This window comes from Gracilinanus agilis, chromosome 5 (assembly GCF_016433145.1).
Source record: "Gracilinanus agilis isolate LMUSP501 chromosome 5, AgileGrace, whole genome shotgun sequence".
NCBI lineage: Eukaryota > Metazoa > Chordata > Mammalia > Didelphimorphia > Didelphidae > Gracilinanus > Gracilinanus agilis.
Window position 1 is genome coordinate 228,005,765 of NC_058134.1, and position 21,219 is coordinate 228,026,983.

At 37.6% G+C, this 21,219-nt stretch overlaps 1 protein-coding gene across 1 annotated transcript in view; it reads left to right on the forward strand.

Moving 5' to 3' along the window:
* The first annotated feature begins 2,386 nt into the window (after positions 1-2,386).
* WASHC3 (WASH complex subunit 3) overlaps positions 2,387-21,219 on the forward strand; it is a 50,192-nt gene continuing 31,359 nt past the window's right edge. Inside the window, exons 1-4 of the mRNA XM_044677852.1 lie at positions 2,387-2,437; positions 5,398-5,496; positions 14,966-15,031; positions 18,277-18,399. Coding sequence (XP_044533787.1) covers positions 2,387-2,437; positions 5,398-5,496; positions 14,966-15,031; positions 18,277-18,399 — 339 coding nt within the window. The remainder of the gene's footprint in view (positions 2,438-5,397; positions 5,497-14,965; positions 15,032-18,276; positions 18,400-21,219) is intronic.

Below are 21,219 nucleotides of genomic sequence, written 5' to 3' on the forward strand. Positions count from 1 at the left end.
ATTACTTAGCCCCCCTGTCACATACTATCACCACCCCCTTACAATTATTCACCTCCCCCAAAAGCACCTGTGGCCATCACTGCCTCCCTGGATCGCTGCAGCACCCACCAGGGGGCGGTGGCTCCCACTTTGGGAATCACTGTCCTAATGGAATAAGTGTGCATGAGTATTTATATATCATAATCATTTTCACTAGACCAAAGAAAACTGTACCTTCTTTATCAGTCAGTTGGTCACTAAGTTTTTATTAAAGGACTACAAAATGCTTTATTAGATAAGCTAAAGAGAAGAGAGTGACTTTCTTCAAAGTGAATGGGTAGAAGAGAGTTACTGAAGGAGACATTCAGTTCTGTCAAAGAGGCATTACACAGAAAGAAAAAGAAAAATAGCAAAACATAGGACAAAATGGAGTCTCTCAAAAATCCATTTTCAATACTACTCATCCTAAAGAATTTATCTCAAAAACACTTCTTCCATGAAGTATTCTCTTAAAGTTTCCCAGCTAACATTTATATGGTGCGTACTATGTGCCAGTTACTATGCTAAACACTTTATAAATATTATCTCATTTGGTCCTCACAATAACCCTGGGAGGTAGGTGCTATTATTATCACCATTTTATAGTTGAGGAAACTGACACAGAGGTTAAGCGATTTGCCCAAGATCACACAATTAGTGTCTTAGGCTGGATTTGAACTCAGAGCTTTCTGACTCCAGGCCTCTTGCTCCATCCACCATCTAACTAAAAGTGAACCTTTCCCATTATTCTCTGATTCCAGCATTTTGCTTTCCGTCTCTTTTGGCATTTATTGCGCTGTATTTGTCAGGGTTTGGGGTGTGTGGGAAGAGCTCTAAGCTTAAAAGTCAGAGGATTGAGGGGTCAAATCTTAACTCTGAAACTAGGAACTTGAGCAAGTCATTTTTGCCTCTCAGTGTCTTTATCCATAAAATGAAGCTAATAATGCCTTAGAAGGCTGTTCTTCTATGCATTTATCTTTCAAAGTCTATTCTCTTCTCTATGTATTTAAGTACATTCCAAACTAAAATTGTCAAAATTAACTTTATCCTTCAGAATCAGAGTCTCAGAATCAATATCAAGTATGGGTTCCAAGGCAGAAAAGCAGTAAAGATTAGGCAATGGGGGTTAAGTGACTTGCCTAGGGTGACACAGCCAGGTCAAGTCTGAGGACATATTTGAATCCAGGACCTCCCGTCTCTGGGCATGGCTCTCAATCCAATAAGCCACCCAGCTGCCTCCAGGATCATTTTTAAAATCCAAAGTATAGCATTTAACCATTCACTATCTTAGATATAGAACATTATGATCCCATTTTCAGATCACTAATACCACTCAAAATGCAGTGATATTCATTATAAAGAACCACTGTAGTCAGTCATTTGTATATCAGTCATTACAGACATTTTGCTTATCAATTTTTGGCATTCTACACTAGCTGAATTCAGAAATCACTATAGTTACCACTTCTGCCCTCAGAGCCTCAAAGATGTAACATCATCTGTTTCTATTATTCAGAACATGGATCAACTATGCTGTGAATAATAATTGATCCCAAATAAATACCAGCTCAATATGAATCAACAATATTAGGCAAGTTGCTCGATCTCCCTAGGTCTCGCTTCTCTCAATGGTAAAATAAGGGAGTTTGGACTAGATTGCCTTTGAGGTTCTTCCTAGCTCCAGCCATGACTTTGGATACAGGCATGGTTGGCTACAAGTCAGTGAAGGGTCCTCAGAGCTCTGCAGTGAAGACTCCAAGCAGAGGGAGGGAGCCGCCCGTGGTCCCTCCTAGCTCTAAAGTCAAGTCCTTAATTATAGGTAAGGTTACCTGGCGCTCTCACAGCTCCCTTCCTCCCTTCCCCTAACACCCCTGAAGTTTAGGAAACTAAGACGGGTGTGGTTACCTGGCCGCTTGAGGCCATTCTCCCCTCTGGAGTCGGGATCTTTAGTACAGGTGTGGTTATCTGGCTATCTGAGGTCACTCTCTAGGTTTGAGAAGAATTTTAATTCTATCCAAGTGAGGGAGCCCGTCGGACTACTCTGAGCATGCGCTATCCTCTACCCCGGTGGGAGGTTAGAGGAAAACTACAATTCCCAGAAGACCGCGAGTAAGGGGCTGGGGAAGACTAGTTTCTTCTGAGGGCTCAGAACCAATGGGAGTCTCAAGAGCAAAAACTACATCTCCCAGAAGGCCACGCGGGAAGGACTCCGTTATTCTATTTCGCAGGCGCACAGGCCTCGGCGGCTTGCAGTGTCCACTTCCGGGAGGAAAGGGCCGCGGGTTCTCAGGCCGCGAGGTCCGCTTGGGAACCGATCCCGGGTCCTGGGCTGGGAAGGCAGGGGGCGTGGGGCACGCTTGCCGGGGCGATGGACGAGGACGGGCTGCCTCTGATGGGGTCGGGCATAGACCTGACCAAGGTTGGTAGGGGAGGAGGGTCGCTCCCGCGGGTCACGGGGTCGCGGAGACCCGCCCTCCTGCTTGACAGAGGGGGAGGGGGAGAACTGAGGTCCAGGGAGAAGTGCCTTCGTCATAGGTTACAGACCTAGAGCTGAAAGTCTTTAGTCGGCCCCCCTAATTATACAGATGGGGAAAATGAGGCCCAAAGAGGGCACTTTCTATCTGGGTGACCATGGGCGAATCATTTCTGTTCTCCGAACTTCACTTTCCCATCTGTATAAGAGAGGTAGACTGAATGCCTCTTAGGTCCCTTCCAGCTCTATTAAATCTAAGAGCCTATAAACTTCCTGGGCCTCGGTTTCCCCATCTGTAAAAAAAAGAAGGTTAAATGAGAACCCTCTGAGGTCCTCTCCCTCCTCTGGGTCTGATCCCAATGTCCTTTTCCATCACAGACCATGTAGAAGGAACTTTGGAAAGGATCATCCAGGCCATCTCCTTCAATGATGGATTAAAAAAAAAAAAAAACCTAAGAAATTAAGTGACTTAACCTGAAGTCACACTAGTACTTAAGAGGCAGAGCCAGGCTTGTGACCCTGTTCAGGAGCCACAGATCATAGATTTAGAAGTGGGAGAGACTTTTGGGAGATGTTAAGTCCATTCCTCTCACATTGCTGGGCAGGAGGCCCACAAAGGTTAAGTGGCTTGCTTGAGAGCACAAATGCAATTGAGATTCAAATCCAGGCCCCTTTGACTCCAAATCAAGTGTTTTTTTCAGTGACCAGGATTCACTTTGGCCACTAAGAGCTGTGGAATCATACCCTTCCTCTGCATTAAGCCCTCTTCATTTTATATACATAGACACATTCACACACATATATATGCTATGTATACATTGTAATAACATATATACAATATATGGTGCATACTATATGTATAGTCAATGCATTAAACTCTAACTTTATATAATATACATGTATGTGTATATATATATATATATATATATATATATATATGCATATACCTCTCACCATTTAGAATACAAGAAGTTATTTTATTTCAGTGAAAGTGATCTCCAGAGACAGAAAGCCTATTAGTTGGTCAGTTGGAGGGACACAGCATGACTGTCCATTGTCCAGCTTCACAGGTATAGTACTGGAACTTGGAGCAGGCCCAGAAGGATACCCTGAATACAGATATTTTCTTTGCTATTTGTTGGTTGCTAATTGGCATAGTTTTCCCTGCATAAAGCTAGAGGTTTGAGAAAATATTTTTTTCCTTTTCTGTTTTATCTGATTATTTTTCAGTGGTCGTGAAGTTTAATTCAACCTTCTCATTTAACATATGGGGAAACAAAGATGAGTGAAATAACTAACTCAAGCTCAGACAGCAGCAGAACCAAGTCCAAAACTGATCTGGGCCTCCTGGCTGGTCCATAAAATAAGATCCTTCATCTCAGCTCTGGTCATTTTCTCTGGCTGTCCCCCATTCCAGAAATGTTCTCCCTCTTCCATTCTTAATCTCTGATCTGCCTGACTTCCTTTAAGTCACAACTAAAATCCCACCTTCTACGGGAAGCCTTTTCTAACCCTCTATTAATTATATCCTATTTATTCTGTATATAAATTGTTTTGTATATATCTGTCTCCTCCATTAACCTATAAGCTCATCGAGGACAAGGAATGTCTTTGTCCCTTTTTTTATCTCCAGCACTTAGCACATTGCCTGGCACTTAATCGATACTTAATGAATGTGTATTAATTGATTGAAACCCAGGCATTCTGATTCCAAATCCAGACTTTTTTTCATGACACCTAAGTGCCACATCATTTAACTGACCCCAGGCTAACCCCTTTAAATTATAAATCATTGAGTTCCTGCATGGTTTAAAGGAGGTCATCCTGTCTGTCCTGGGATGACTCCTATAAAAGTAGTTCTTTCCCAGAATTACCCATTACTATATGTTGCAGAGACTAGTGCAAAAAGTGTGTACAACTTATGTCTCTCTAATTTTAGTTTTCTCCTTTTAAAAAAATTGGGGTTTTGTTTATGCAGATTCCCAATTCTCTTAATCTTGTGTCTCTTGGTAAATTTCAGACTTCACCATAGATGTATGTGGCACAGTGGAAGAAATACTGGGTTCAGCACTTAAAAACTGGTTTCAGATCCTGCCTTTTAATAGCCTTGTAGCCTTGGACAAGATACTTCCCACCTGTGACTCTCATTTCCATCATTTGTAAAATGAAGGGATCAGACTAGAATAGTACTGAGATCTCTTCTACTTCTAAATTGATTCTACTCACCTCTTGAAGCATCCCATTCCATTGCTGAATGTCTCTTATTTACTGGGAATCACCTTCTTGTATTGAGCCAAGATCTGCTTCCTAATGACTATTCCACTTTGCCCATAGTTTGTTTCCCCAGGACTAAGTTAAGGAAGTAGAATTCCCTTTCCATTTGACAGCCTTTTAAATACTTGAAGATAGCTCTCCTGAGATTTATAGGAATGGATCTAAGAAATAGTCTACTCTAGCCCCCTCATTTATTTCACACATAAGGAAACTGAGCAAAGTCACACAGGTAGTAAATTGCAGACCCCAAAACTGGAACCCAGGTCCTCTGACTCCAGAATAAATGTTCTTTCCATAGCTGGCATTGCCTCAGATTTCACATGCAGTATCAAGTAACCTAGAGTAGTTTTGGCATAGTATTGGCACCAGTGCTGAATTGGCTAGGAGGGAGGAGCTGCTCTGTTCCCCCAGTTCCCAGCACCTGACGACATTTTTTGCATGCCCCACCCCTCTGTCCAGCCACCCAAAGCAAGCACTTCCTCTGATTTCTGGGTTAATGTGGGGGGCTCACAGGCAGCTTGAAGTTGCAGTTTGGGCATGCTATCTTGAAAATGTTCGCCAATGCTGACCTAGAGCATTCATTGATAGTCTTTTCTGCTCCTTGAATTCTCTTATGCTTTTATATCATGCAGGTCCCTGCAATTCAACAGAAAAGGACTGTTGCATTTCTAAACCAGTTTGTGGTACATACAGTACAGTTCCTCAACCGATTTTCTACAGTTTGTGAGGAGGTAAGTTGTTTGCTGTTTGTTCTCAGGGTAGCAGAGGAACTCGGGGGTGGGGGGTGGGGGGGAGAATTTTTTGATCAGAAAAGTTTGTTGTGTAATAGATTCTGGTGTCAAGGCCAGTCAGTACTCATTTGTCCCACCTCTTTGTCCTTATATAGCTAGATTCACTTGAATTTCATTCTTTCAAGTTGTAATTTTCTAGACATTTTATACTCTTTTGTTTCTTCCTGCTATTTTAGAGTTTGGAAGGGTTTTAAGCCACACTGAAATAATTATAGGCAGGCTGTCATGGGTAGGAGTAGTAAAATCTACGTAACATTTGGGGATGGATGAAGATGCCACAATTGGGAAGTCTTAATATGTGGAAGGGGAAAGAAGTTCTGTCTTCCAACTATATTACAGAAGCTTTCTCTTTTTTTTTATACATAAGAACACTTGTTGAACTGCCCAATAGCAAGCCTCCCTAAACATCCTACATCACATCACTCTTTTTTTTTTTTACTTACCTTCCATCTTAGAATTAATACTGTGTATTGGTTCCAAGACAGAAGACAGAAGAGCAGTAAGGGCTAGGAAATATCTGGGGTCACATTTGAGCAAGGGCCTCCAATCTCCAGGCCTGGCTCTCAACCCATTGAGCCACCCAGGTGCCCCCCCCCCCCATCACACCTGTTTTGAAAGTGTTTGTTAACAATTAGATTGAAGACAGCTGCCATTATCTTCCAATTAGTCATCAGCACATTTGGTTTAGATGCTGCATCACGAATTTTCCAGGCCTTATGATTTCTTTCTTCTATGTTCTCAATTTTCTTTTTTTTGGGGGGTGGGGGGAAGAGGAAGATTGATGTTTGCATGGTTATTTCTCGGTGATCCTTAATATTTTCTCACATTCCCCAAAATTTTGTTATGAGAGAAGATGGCAACTGTTAACTGAACAAAAATGAAATGTGAATATTACCTCAGAATTTGATTTCTTCCTTATTTCCTGTAGTATAGATAATCAAGAGTTGACCCAAAATCATGATGTAAAAGTCATTCTGTTTCTATTAGAATGTCTTGGTTATTACCAGGTTGGATAGCTGTTCCAAATGAGTGGAATGGGTTGCAGCTAGATGCCTCAAAGGATAGAGAACCAGACCTAGAGACAAGAGATCCTAGGTTCAAATCTGGCCTCAGACACTTCCTAGCTGTGTGACCCTGGGCAAGTCACTTGGCCTAGCCCTTACCATTCTTCTCCCTTAGAACTGATACATAGTATTGATTCTAAGACAAAGGTAAGGATTTAAAAAAAACAAATGAGTGGCACTTTAAATTGTTTGTATATGAGAAAGCACAGTGTGCCCCTTTAGTCATTTATTAAATCACTTTTTTTAAACTCCTGTCTCTAGGCCTGGTTCTATCTACTGAGCTACCTAGTTGCCTCTCACATTTATTTTTAACTAATTTTCTTTCTCTGTCTCTGTGTGTGTTTCTCCAGGTAGATAGAAACATACATATATCTATATACCTACATACATGTGTGTATGTAGGTATATAGATATATGTCATGTCTGTTTAACTAGAAAATCTGATAATTGTTGTCCTTGGAAAGAATATGTGTGTACATATAAAGTGATTTTTCTTCCAAGTTGGGAAGTATTTGATTTGGTTCCCTGAAAGAGTTTTAAATATATTGCTAGCACTGCTAAAGGATGGTGTGATTTTTTTTTTCAGAAGAACCATTAAACATAAACTCAAATGGATATTTTTTTCCTCAAATGAAAAATAAATCTTAGTTGCTATTTTCTGAAGTGGGACTCTTAACTTAAAAAAAAATTCTGTTTTTCCATGTGAACTGAACATACCAAACTGTAACAAATTCAGTTAAACTAAACCCAAACCAGAATTGAATTAGAGAAAAAAATCACTGGCTTTTTTCCTTCATCACTAGACCCATTCAGAGTTCTCTAATTAAGGGAATATTGCTGCAATAGGGTGTCTTTCTAGTCATAAAATAGCATATTGCTTTTTTTAAAAAAAACCTTTCCTTCTTAGAATCAATAGTAATAATCGATTCTAAAGCAGGAGAGAAGTAAGGGGTAGGCAGTAGGGATTAAGTGACTTGCCCATGGTCCCACAGCTAGGAAGTATCTAAGGCCAGATTTGAACCCAGGTCCTTCCTGCTGCAGGCCTGGCTCTCTTTCCACTGTGCTACCTAGCTGCCCCTTAGCTTATTGAATTTTAGCCATTGTTGCCCTCACAGAATCCATTTTTGTTGATATTCTTCACATACATGGGACGTTATGACCAGCAACAAACCACTGTTCCTTGCTTTGCTCGTTAGACTCATTATTTCTATAGGTATTACACTTCAAGAGTATCCCCCAACTTATATGACCATTGACCAACTTTCCCCTTATTGCCCCTTGATATGCCTATAAGTTCATTTTTGTAAGAAGTGTTTCTCTTTTAGAATAATGAATGTGTAAACAATGTATGCTTTCCAGGCCCAGAGCCACAATGTTTTGGTTTTGTACTGTTTTCAGCCCTGAAGTACATATTTTCCTCTTTTTCCTTTAAAGTTTCTCCTTTCATGTGTTGCAGTAAAAATGTATTGGTTGATACTGAAGTCTATAGTTGTTGGAAAAAAGAAGGAAATCTCAGGTACCAAGTGAATGTGCTCTGGCCCTTTGTCAGTAGACCTTAATATTGTTCTGGAAAAGACACTTCTAAAAGTGAGAAATAAGATTTACTATTAGTGTTTAAATGGATGAGGCAGCCTAGAACCCAATCATTAACTTTTCTACCTTTGTAAGTGGAAGCAAGACATTATCAATCGTAGTGCAATACTGTACATCCATCCTAAGAAATATATATTTTTAAATCCTTACCTTCCGTCTTAGAATCAGTACTGTGTATTGGTTTCAAGGCAGAAGAGTGATAAGGGCTAGGCAATGGGGGTTAAGTGACTTGCCCAGGGTCACACAGCTAGGAAGTGTCTGAGGTCAAATTTTAACCCAGGACCTCCCATCTCCAGTCCTGGCTCTCAATCCTCTGAGCCACCCCTAAGAAATATATATATATTTTAAATCATACTTATTTCTAGTAGAGCAATCTTTTAGCATGTTATCTTTTGGGAGCAGCTAGGTGACTCAGTGGATTGAGAGCCAGGGCTAGGTGAAGAGATGTCCTGGGTTTAAATGTGGCCTTACATACTTCCTAGACCTTGTTGCTCTTCTGCCTTGGAACCAACACAGAATTGATTCTAAGATAGAAAATTAAAGTTTAAAAAAAAAAAAAGAATGTTTTCTTTCACCTATAATTGGAAGGTAGATCCCCATGTTAGAGCTGAAAATTGGTTGTGAGGGTCTTTATTACACCATATTCTTTATCATCAACCAGTTAATGCATTTTTCCTTATGAATTCCTGGAGGGTATTACCTGGTCCTTTTTTAGTCTCATTTTTGTTGTCTTTGTAGGTCAAATTTGACTAAATTGAATTTTGTGAATGCTTAAATTTTTTCAGACCGGAATTTCATTATTAACAGTATGACCTAATTCATAAATCTAAAAATCATACTTACAACATTTGAAGAAAAAATAGACTACAATAAATGCCCAGTGTCTCTGTTGAGAGGAAAAGAATTAATAAGATTTTTAAAGTACCCTAAACACAGAAAAAAGAATGAATTGATATCCACTTCAAAGGAATGTACACATCCATTTTCATTTTTGGTATATTTACTATTTTGATTGATGGTTTGGCAAAGATGTAACAAAAAACACTAGAGTTATTGGAATAGAGGTCCCGAGTTCAAATTCTAGCTCTGATCCTGGTTACCTGGGTGACCTTGGGCAAGTTCTTTAACTTTACTCAATAAAAAGGCCTCATCTTTAAAATGAAAGGGAAAAAGCAGGGCTCTCTGCCAGCCCCATTCCTTGGTTCTCTTGTACCTCTGAATCTCTGATCCCATGATGTTTAATGGAGAGGAAGAAGGGAGAGTGAAGGTTGCTGCTGCTTGTTCCCTGGTGCCTTTTTCCTCAATGGCCCAGAAATATAATCCAGAGGCTGTTCTTTTGAGAGGGAACAGATCTGGGAGGGATTCAGCCCCTTCACTGATGCTACAACCACTAGCAATGTCACTTCAACAGCCCTGCTGGAGTCAGGGAGGAGGAAGACCACAGTAGAAGCAGCCCATTGTTGAATATTGAAGTTGTCTGGGATCTTAGCAGATGGAGCATCTGACCTGAAGTCAGGAAGATCTGAATTCAAATTCAGCCTCCTACCTGTGTGACTCTGGGCAAGCCACTTCATCTTTGCCTATCTCAGTTTCCTTATCTACAGAATGGGGCTAATAATAGCACCTACCTCTCAAAGTTGTTGTGTACATCCAATGAGAAAATAATTATGAAGTGCTTAGCATAGGGCCTGGGACAAGGTAAGTACTCTGTAAATGTTTACTGCTCTTATCTTCTTGTCTTCTATCATCAGTTCACCAATATGCTTCATACTCCAGCTTCACACAACAACTTTTAGGAGTAGTTTGTGATTGCTACAAAAAATTGCAAAAGGAGCAAGCATTATGAGTTTCATGGGAATTCATGCAGAACAGAAGCCCAGCGGGTCTGAGCTCTTGCAGCTAGAAGCCAACAATGAATTAATTATCCAGTGACATATATATTGTGATGTTTTATTAGACCCAGACTGTAAAATACAGAAAAACCCAAAACAAAACACTGATAATTGCACCAGATTATTCTGTATAAATAATTTTGTTGTAACCAGATCACCCAAGAATTACCACTGTTGGGGGTCAGCTAGGTGGCTCAGTGGAGAGAGAGCCGGGCCCTGAGATGGGAGGTCCTGGGTTCAAATTTGGCCTCAGGCACTTCCTAGCTCTGTGACCCTGGACAAGTCACTTAACCCTCATTGCCTAGCCCTTACCATTCTTCTGCCTTGGAACCAATATATAGTAATGATTCCAAGAGGGAAAGTAAGGATTTTAAAAAAAAGAAAAGAAAAGAATTGGTCATTGGGTAAGAATTAACAATATTTCTGTTTAATGAACTACTTGTCCATGTGTTAGAATTCTTGCCCTACTAGAGTTGAAATCCTACCTCTTTGAGTCTCTAGATGACAGTCATTTTGAAGGGATGAGGTTTTGATGTGATTCTGCTAGGGTACAATGTCATCTGTGAAAAGCACTAGTTAACATAACCAGCATTCCTTCCCAGTCTTTGCGGACTAACAACAGGATCATTTTCTAAATTCTTTGTTGTTCCCTATTGTTTTTAGTGTCAGCACATTATTGAAATTGTGTTCTTGAAGTAGTCTCTTCTTTCCCTTTTCAGTATCCCATTACAAATGCATATGCATAAATATTTGAATCACTTAAGGTTGTTTTTCTGTAAAAAGGGAAACTTAGCAATTTGTTAACATACAGTTTATTATATATGTATGTGTCTGTGGGTACATTTATTTTAGCAAAAAGAAAAGTATACAATTTAAGATACAAGGCCAAGTTTATCTAAACAATTTTATTTTCTTATCCCCCCCAAATCTTTATACTATCACCAAATTAACTGAGTAGCAGGCAAAAGACAACCATAGATGTTGTCCATTGTTGTCCATATTCATGGCTAGGAAAATAGTTCTTAAGACTATATTCACAAATCATTTAGTAGAGATTGCTATGTTCTCTCATATGAATAGATAATACTTTTTTTCCTGTTGATTATGAGTGAATCATACATATAAGTTTGTTAATGTTTTATGAAAACATTACAAAATACAAAATGTTTGCATTTGAGAGACAGTATAATGTAATGGATATAAGGCTGAACTTAGAAGTTCTGGGTTCAAAACTCACTCCAGATACTTGCAACCTCTGATAATAAACACATCCCTTGACAGCTTTTAGCCCCACTTTTCCACATGTGGAAAATGGCAACAATAATAACACTGACCTCACAGTTACTATAAGGCTCAGATAAAATAGCAGGGAAAGCCCTGTACAAATGTACATTGTTTTTATTTCTAGAAGTAAATTAGAGTTGAGTGAGGTAGGCTATTCAGAGACTTTACCCTACCAAATTCAAATACCACCTAAACCTTGGGAGGAAAGACAGCTAGGTGGTACAGTGGATAGAGCACTCAGTGTGGAGTCAGGGAGACTCATCTTTTTGAGTTCAAATCTGGCCTCAGACACTTCCTAGCTATTTTGCCCTAGGCAAGTCACTTAACCCTGTTTGTCTAGCCCTTGTCCTTATCTTAGAGTTGTTACTAAGACAGAAGATAAGGGTTTAAAAATAGTATAAAATAAATAAAAATAAAAACATTGAGTGAGCCACTTGTCTAATTTCTACATTCTAATTCCATTATTCTTCTCACTAGCAAAGCCAAGTACAAATAATCTTTTAATTCCATCACCTTAAATTCATTAAGAACTCTCTGATTGATTCTCCAGCTGATAATGGTCAATGAATATGAACAGGCAAGTTCTCAGAAGAAGAAATTCAAAGCTACCAATAGTCACGTGAAAAAAAGTGTTTTAAATCGTTACTGATTAGAGAAATCCAAATTAAAACAATTCTGTGGTACCACCTCACACCTGTCAGACTGACTAATATGAAAAATGCTGGAGGAGAAGTGGGAAAATTAGGACCTTGTTGGTGGAGTTGTGAACCAGTCCAACCATTCCAGAGAATAATTTAAAACTATTCCCAAAGAGCTATAAAACTGTGCTATAAAACTTTGACCCAGAATTGAATTGAATTGAGTTGAGGGGATGCCCATCAATTGGGAATGGCTAAACAAGTTGTGGTATACAACTGTGATAAGATAGTACTGTAGAAATGATGAGCAGGATGGTTTCAGAAAAAACTGGGAAGACTTATATGAACTGATATAAAGTGAGCAGAACCAGGAGGCTATTGTACACAGCAACAGTAATATTGTATGATTAACTGTGCAAGACTTAGCTACTCTCATCAAGACAGTGATCTAAGACAATTCCAAAGGATCTGGGCTGAAAAATGCTCTCCACCTCCAAAGAGAGAACTGATGAACTCTAAATACAGACTGAAGCATACGTTTTTACTTTATTTTTATTGTTTTCTTTTTGTGTTTTCTTTTGCAATGTGACTAACATAAAAATATGTTTGACATGGCCTCACATGTATAATCAAAATCAAGGTGCTTGCCTTCGCAAGGAAAGAATGTGGAACTCTAAACTTTACAAAGTAATTGTTATTATTTTACACATAATTGGGAAATATTTAACAAAATTTTTAAAAAAGAAATTAAAAAGAACCAGCTGGCTGGCTTTGAATGTCCTTATTGTTTGGGGATTGTTGTTAAGAAATGATAATAAGTGTTTGTTGAAGCAAATGAATTAATCTTCTTGAACTGTCTCCTAGTTCCCCCAAATTGAAAAATTAGTATCCCCTAGAGGTTTTAATAAAAGGTTAATCTTAGCAGGTGAATTTAACTTAGATATTGAATTATAATAGGGATACCCATCTAATAATGTGCTAAAAATTTTCTCCCCAAACTTAGTGTCAAAATTTTTTTTAAAAAGCGACCTTTCAAAAGTGTTATGTTAGTATAGCATTACATTGAATTAGTTCTATACTGTGGAAACTTAGCTCCTTACAAAACAGGTACAGTTTCATTTTTGCTTTTGTATCTTGTGCCTAGTATATAGAAGCACTTAAAAAATGCCTACTTCTTGATTAGTTTATTCATATATTTAAGAAATCTATAAAATGTCAGAATTATATTGTTGACTTTTTTTTTTAATAAATCCTTACCTTCTGCTTTAGAATTAATAGTAAGTGTTAATTCCAAGGCAGAAGAGTAGTAAGGGCTAGGCAATTGGGGTTAAGTGACTTCCCAAAGTCACATGGCTAGAAGTATCTGAGGCCAGATTTGACCCTGGGTCCACTCTGTCCAGATCTGGCTTTCTATCCACTGAGCCACCCAGCTACCCCCAGAATTATATATAAAAAAGACAAAGATGAATTAATGATGGGTATCAGACTAAATGCAGTTTTGTTTTTTCTTAAGTCATTTTTTACATGTAAATGGATGCATTATGAATATAGACAGATTTACATTAGTCAAACCAATTGGTATGAACATCTGTATTTAGAGAACTAATACTTTTGAGATTTCATAGATATATTTTGTACAAAGATTCTTCATCAGATTTCTTTAAATATTGAGTTTCATGATAATACAATTTCATTGATCAAAATTTGGTTTTCAAGATTTTAACAAATCTTTTCTGTAAAAAGATATGCATATTTATTTGTATCTTGCAAAACCACTTCCATTTTGTTGTGAGCCTGAACATTGAGTCACTGGCCTGATAAATCTCAACAGATTGTTTTTATTACCTTGAGTTTGTTGAAAAATGCCCTAAATTTGTTATAATCAGAATAACTTAAGTGAACAAATCCTAACAGGTCAAGGTTAAATTCAGTTCTCTTGTTGACTTTGAATTTCTATTTGGCCTTGGTTGGTCTAAATCAAATTCTGATGTCTTTGATTTTTCCAAGTAATGTCTTTCTACCAAGTAATGTCTTTCTAGACTTTGAGAATCTCATCTTAAAAATAACTGTCTTCTGTAAGAGAGCTAAAGTACATTGTGGTTATATATCCATTTTTTAAGATTTCTCTAAAAAATTGGCAGAATGACCATTTCTCAGGGTGTTAAAGTTATACTTATAAGCCAGTCAGAATCCTGATAATCTGCCAGAAAACAGTCAGAATGTGAAATACTCGCCAGCAAGCAACCTGTCCAACTAGTTTTGGACTATCTTACTGAATATGGTAATGTTTAGGGTTAGGGTTTTTTTTTTTAAATAAATGTTCTTATGGATCAGATTTTATGATGAGGAAACTGTTGTTTGTTTATATATGTATGTATATATAATTTAATTGTGCAGAACAATTAGAGCATGGTAAATTCTTAGCTCTGGTTTATCTTTGATTTTGCTGGTAAATTGCTTCCTTTTGCTTTTTCATCATGTTCTCTTTTTTTTTTCTTCCTCTTTAATCTTTTCCAAAAAGAATTGCCAAGCTCCCAACATGCTCCTCTCACCCTTTGACTTTTGCATCCTGAAAGTCAAGTTGGGGCCAGTAATATATGATTATATGTTAATGTAGTAAAGTGGGATCTTACTCCAAGTGAATTCTAAATAGTTGGTTTAAGTTAGCCTTGCTTTTATGTGTGTATCCTATTGTGAATTCTGATAAGGTGAAAGACAATATATTTCTTATTTATAAATAGATATTTTTAAAAAGTTTTTCTGCCTCTGCTAAATCATGTCTTAATTGCCTTAATCTTTGCAAGGTAGGATGTTTTGGGTGGGTTTTCTCATTCCCAAATTGACTCAGTGTCTGTTGGACAATGGAAGTTGTTGCCAGTCTATTTTATCAGTGAACTTCATTCTCATGTCTCAATTCTTTTTTTTTTTTTTTTCCCAGAAACTATCAGCTCTTTCTCTTCGGATCCAACAAATAGAAACAACTCTCAACATTTTGGATGCAAAGGTTTGTCTTTCTACATAATTTGTTTTTTATGAAGACATATTTTCTCAGTGTTCTAAAAATTTTAAGTGGCACTATTTCAGTCAGAGTTGAAGATGAACCAGGTTAGCTTTTTGTTTATATGTAATACAAAGCTAACATTTTATAACGCTGTTGATTTTAAAAATCTAAAATTGAAGAAGTGGAATTTGTTCTAAACTCTACCTTATTTTAATTCTAATAAAATGCAAACATCCTCCAGGAGCCATTTCTTAAGTAGTTTTTCTTTTTAAAATACTCAAAATCTTAATAGTAGGTGACACATTTGTCAAAATAAACTACTAGAGGAAAAATATAAAATTGCTTTAATAATCACCAATACGTAAAGTAACAGGATAAATTATATACAAACATATCATGCATATAAAAATCATTGCTCTGACCAAAATCTTCTTCAAAATGAAGTTGTGTGTGTGTGTGTGTGTGTGTGTGTGTGTGTGTGTGTGTGTGTGTGTGTGTATGTCGCATAGAGATTACAGTTTTTTAGTGGACCTTCCATCTACTACCACTCCTCATTTATGGTTGAAGAAAATGAAAGGGGAGTGTGTATGGGAGGGCTTTTTGATATGGATCCATTACAGTCTATGATCTTTCTCTCTTCTTTTGGACTTAAGAGACAGTAAGGGCAGGCTTTCCTCTGAATGGTTCCACAGTTTAGGGAATAAAAGGACATGTCCTTGAGCATTTCCTTACTATACCCTCAGCTGTAATACTATTATAAGTAATATAAAAATATAAGACTATTCAGGACTTGGTCCCTCTATCTTTGTCAGTGACAAATTCTCAGGGTATACCATTTCTTGAGATTGATTGGCATTGCTTTAGAATGTTTAATTAATGTAATTGTACTTTGTTTTAATGCTCTAGGAATACTCGGGTATTAGACTCCCTCCATCAAGTCCCTTCCCTCTCTAGACTGTCCTTCCATGGCTGCCAAAGTGATATTCTGAAAAATTAGGTCCGGCCATGTTACTCTCCTTTTCATAAAAGCTCTAGTGGCTCCCTGTTACCTTCTGGGTTGAAAGATTGACATTCAGAAACCATTTCAGTCTGGCACCAACTCCTTTCATCTATAGTCCAGCCAGAAGATCACCTTACTTTTCCTTATTTATGACATTCCTTCAGCTGTCTTCTCCCCATCCCTAGAATTCATTCCCTCCTGGTACCTTTCAGAAGTTAAGCCCCAGTTCACCTCTTCCTCATCCTGATCATTCCCCCTCTCCAATTACTTGGTATTCTATGTCCTCATTATTTCTGTCAATTGAATAGCCAGAACTAAACAACAGTGTTTCATACCCCATTCTCCATAGTGCCTGTTCCAAACATTCTTCTTTCCTTTTTGCAAAGACTTCCTAGCTTCTAACACCATTAAGAGTCAGTATCCTAGATGGGAGCATCTTTAATTCCTTTCCTTTAGATCTAAAAATTCAGCATTTGGTTCTCTTCTCTTTTTTAAAGATCATTATACAGTAGGACTAAAGGTCTAAGGTCCACCCAGAAGTAGTGCAGCAGCAGTCTATCCCCAACAAAGTTCTCTTCTGTTTCCACTTCTACTTTTTTAGGCGTTTTTTTGTTGGGGTTCCTCAGAGAATGTCCATGTCTCCCAGTAAAGACCTTATCTCCTGCTGCCTGTGCATTGCTATATATATCTTTCTTCCTCTCTTTTATTTGCCTATATAACAAGGGCCACGATGAGAAGCCAAGGAGTGCCAAGTCAAAGGCAGGAAATGGGGAGAGAGCACAGATATGTGGAGCTCAGCAGATGTTTGCTTACATCCAGTTTCAGCCATTTGCAGTTGGTATCTCTTGAGGTCCAGGGCCCTATTCTACAGTCTCACCTCTCAGTTCTCTTTTCTGTATAGATAGGCTCAGGGTCTAATTTCATTAGGTTTTTCTCATAAAGATGATTTTTTTTTGTTTTATAACTCAATCCTTATTTAGTTGATTGTGTCCTCATTTAGAATTACCAGTATCTTCTAAAAGAATGTATACATTCACATAATACTGAAATTCAGACTCTAACCCATTTTGCCTTTTTTTTTTTTTAACCCTTACCTTTTGTCTTAGAATTGATACTAAATATTGTTTCTAAGGCAGAAGAATGGTAAGGTTGAGGCAAACTTGCCCCAGGGTCACACAGCTAAGGAAGTATCTAAAGCCAGATTTGAACCCAGGTCCTCCTGCACTCCACTGTGCTACCTAGCTGCCCCCTTAATTTCCATTTTACTTTTTTTCTTCCAAAATATTTTATTTTCATTTCCTTTTTTACATCAGTATTACTTTTCAGCAACTCCCTCTTTTCCCCCTCTTTTCCCTGACAATAGAGCCATCTTCTGACATACATCTCAACTTCCACAAGTCTAGGAGGAAAGTTGTTGGCCCCTCACTGCCACTCAGGGAAATCTTGAGGACTCACAGGCTCTCGAGCCAACGAACCCTGCTCTTGGCCCTTGCCTGAGCAGCTGGTCTTTTACTCAGTCAGTATCTCAGCTGTCTTGGGGCCTGAAAATGACTGAATCAGCACCTTCTAGTAGTGACCAAGTTCTTACTCTCAAAAACCATTTTGTACGTCGGAAATTCACTGAGAACTTTGAAGGTGTTTCATGTTGATGGAAAGGACATTAAAATATAAAGTAAGACATAATAATAAGATCCAAATGCAGCGTATATTTTTTCATTTTAAAAAATTATGTGGTAGAATTTCTTAGAAATTTCATATGTAGGTGGCTTAATGTATAGAGAGCCAAGTCTGGAGAAAGGATGTTCTGGGTTCAAATTTGGCCTCAGATGCTTCCTAGCTATATGACCTTGGACAAGTCACTTAACCCCCACTGCCTAGCCCTTACCTCTCTTCTGCCTTAGAACCAATGCATAGTATTGATTATAAGATCAAAGGTAAAGGTTTATGGGGGGGGGGGGGAGAAGAAAGAAAGGAAGCTCACCCATAGATTTGATAACTATTTTAATATAACAAGTTTCCTTTACAAACTTATGTAACTTATTCCTTTACAAAACTTAACTTTTGTGCCTTTAAAAAACATTATTCAGAAAAGAGATCCATAAGCTTCACCTCATTACCCAAAGGGTACATAACAAAAAAGCCTCTGGCCTAGATACTGAATTGATAAGGCAGGGGCAAAAATAATAGCTAGGACCTTCTGTACTTTCAGCATTATCTTCATATGTTGGGACTTATTTTTCACATTCAGCTTTCATCTATTCCGGGTCTAGAAGATGTCAAATTTGAAATATCAACTGCAACTGTTAACAGTGTTACAAATGGCCCTGAAGCCACTCCAGGTCAACAGTCATCTCTGTCTCCTCAATCCGAGGTAAGTATTTAAGTACCAAGGTCTGCTTCCCAAAGAATATCTCTTCATGATTGAACCTGCTGGAGGAGCTTCCAGGGTGGAAAGAAGAAATAAAGAAAAATGGAAAAGATTTAAGAGTCAAATTTTAAATTTCAAGTGAGATAAAATATAAAGTGTAACAATTTTGTCAGCCTCTGTTTACTCTTTGTCCTTGTTCAACTGTCCTGCTTTCTGAGGGTGGTCATTTCAGAAATTTTGGATGAGTTTTAAAGGTGAACTTTTTCATCATTTCCTTATAACTTAAAAAAAAATTGAAGAATTTGGGGTCAAAAAAGAGCCTTGACTGTGATTATGTCCTTCACCTTCCACAATTGATTTTTTAAAAGATTTTATGAATTTAATTTGAGCTTATTTCTTAATTGCAAAGCATATGAAAAGTTCTTTTTAAATTTTTTAACAATAAAGACAATTTGAGAGGGCAGTCTTCAGATATTACCTCAGCAAAGGATTTGGTTTCAAAGACAAACAAACCATTTTTACAGTCCTTTAAAAGCTACTGCAAACTAACAATACCCATTTACCTATATGGATCTGTGTATCTCCATAGTTATTTTTTGGAGATGAATTTAAGAATATTTAATTAAATTTACTTATTATTAAATAATATTAAATCTTTTATTTAAAGGAAAAGGCCAATTAAATATTAAATCAGTTTATTAGTGTTTATTGTGAACAAAAGGACAGCTTCATGACTCAGTAAACAGAATGAGGCCAGGATTCAGGAAGACTCATCTTCATGAGTTCAGATCCAGCCTTAGATACTAGCTGTGTGACCTTGGGCAAATCACTTAATTCTATTTGCCCCAGTTTCCTCATCTGTAAAATGAGCAATGGAAGGAAATGGGAAACCACTCTAGTATTTTTGCCAACAAAATCTCAAATGGGGTTATGAAGAGTCAGACATGTAAACAAAATACCTATTGTGCTTTATGTTCAGATATGTATTTTGGATGCAGATTTGGATGCAGGAAGCCATTCCCTGCAATTGGGTAATTTATTACAGTGTATAGTTCCATCTATCATGATGGCATCTAAAAATATACAATGTTAAACTTTAAAGTTGTAGTTGTTGGACTGGAATTTTATTTTCTTTAGAAAATTATTTGTTCTTTCAACTATTGTAAATTTTCTTGTCCTATGAATGAGATTTCTGAAATCTCATTTGTCCCATTTATATACCCCATAGTAATTATCTTTAATTGTACAATATATATAAAATATGTACAATATATACAACTTAAAGTTGCCCTAACCAACATTAACAGTACAGTTTAACAAAACTTCTGTCTTAACAATGTGAACCCCACTTTGATTTTAGCTAACTTTCTCATCACAGACCAACCTAGCTCTCTTTTGTTCAGCATCAGATCCTTGCCTGGTCCCATCATCTCAGGCCAACATAGTTGTCCTGAGCCCATCCCAGCCTCTGGATACTGAATCCTCCTGAAAGACTCTGGCCCAAGGCTCCCCTGCTCCTAAATCTCCTCTACCTGCTTGGTTCTCCTCTGCCCGGGCCCTTCTGCTGCACTGTATCTAGGTCTTCCTAAACCTCTTACTCATTTCAGCCCCTCTGAAGGACCACAGTGTCCAGGCCTCCCTTCCTTGGCTCTCTCCTGTGCTCAGCTGGTCTTTCCCATACCTGAGGCACTGGACAGACTCTTGCTAACATCTCTGCTTCCCAATCCTACCCCCAAGGAATGTTCTTCACTTTCATAGTATTGTTTCTATAGCAATTAACTGCTTCCTATTTTGCCTAAAGTTGTGATTTCATAGAAACACCATTAGTCAGGGCAGGCCTTGTACATGTTATGTTTCTGTCTACAAACTTAAAAACAGCACAGGGATGGAATGTTGGGTAGGCCCTTTAGGGGCTGCTATAGAATGTTATCTACAAAGTATATTTGAAAAATTAATGTATACCATTAAAATTGGGTATTTTGTCGTTGTTTTGTTTTTTTGCTTCCTAAATGCTGATCAGCAATACTCTTAGCCAGATTTCTAATGTGTTTTGCAAACTCAGGGTGATGATAAAATGATGGCATATCTAAGATAAGATGGATATGATTGATTTTACATTAAAAGTGTGTATCAGTTCATTTGGAATGTTTATAAATTATGCCCCTTCATTGCGTGTATTGCAAGACTGTCATAGCATTCCATGTTTATTGGGTTAATTTTTAAAATCTATTCAGAATAATCTTGAAGTAGATGTACATAAAGTGTCTTGATACTGCTATGCTGACTGACACATTTCATTGTCCATTGATTCAGCTAATAAGTCTGTATTTTCTAAAAGAAGACAGCCCCAAATTTGTTGGAAAATTTTGCATTGATTGGTATTAATATATATTGTGTTCATGATCCATGCCTCTCAACCTGTGGCCTAAATATAGAACTAGCCTGTGATTTGAAGTTATGATGCATTAAATTAAAATGTCACATTGATTTCCTGTAACCTTTATTTCATGGTTCAGATATTGCCATTTGGTACAGGAATCATGATTATAATATTGAATTCATGCAGATTGAGGTGAGTTCTGAAATAAAATTAGGGCTAGTTGAGAGATATGGTAGATGATCCAAGACGGTCATTTAAATAATCGAAATGCAAAATGTTACATAACTTTACTAAGTCTTGGTTGGCATGTCTTAAGAATTATGAGTTAAAGTTTATTAAGCAAATGTATTCACTGAATTTGCTCCATTTTTTGTGCAGATTTATTGTCCATAAATAAAAATATATTCTTGGGAGCTTGTTTGAATTTTTTAAAAATTCATTTA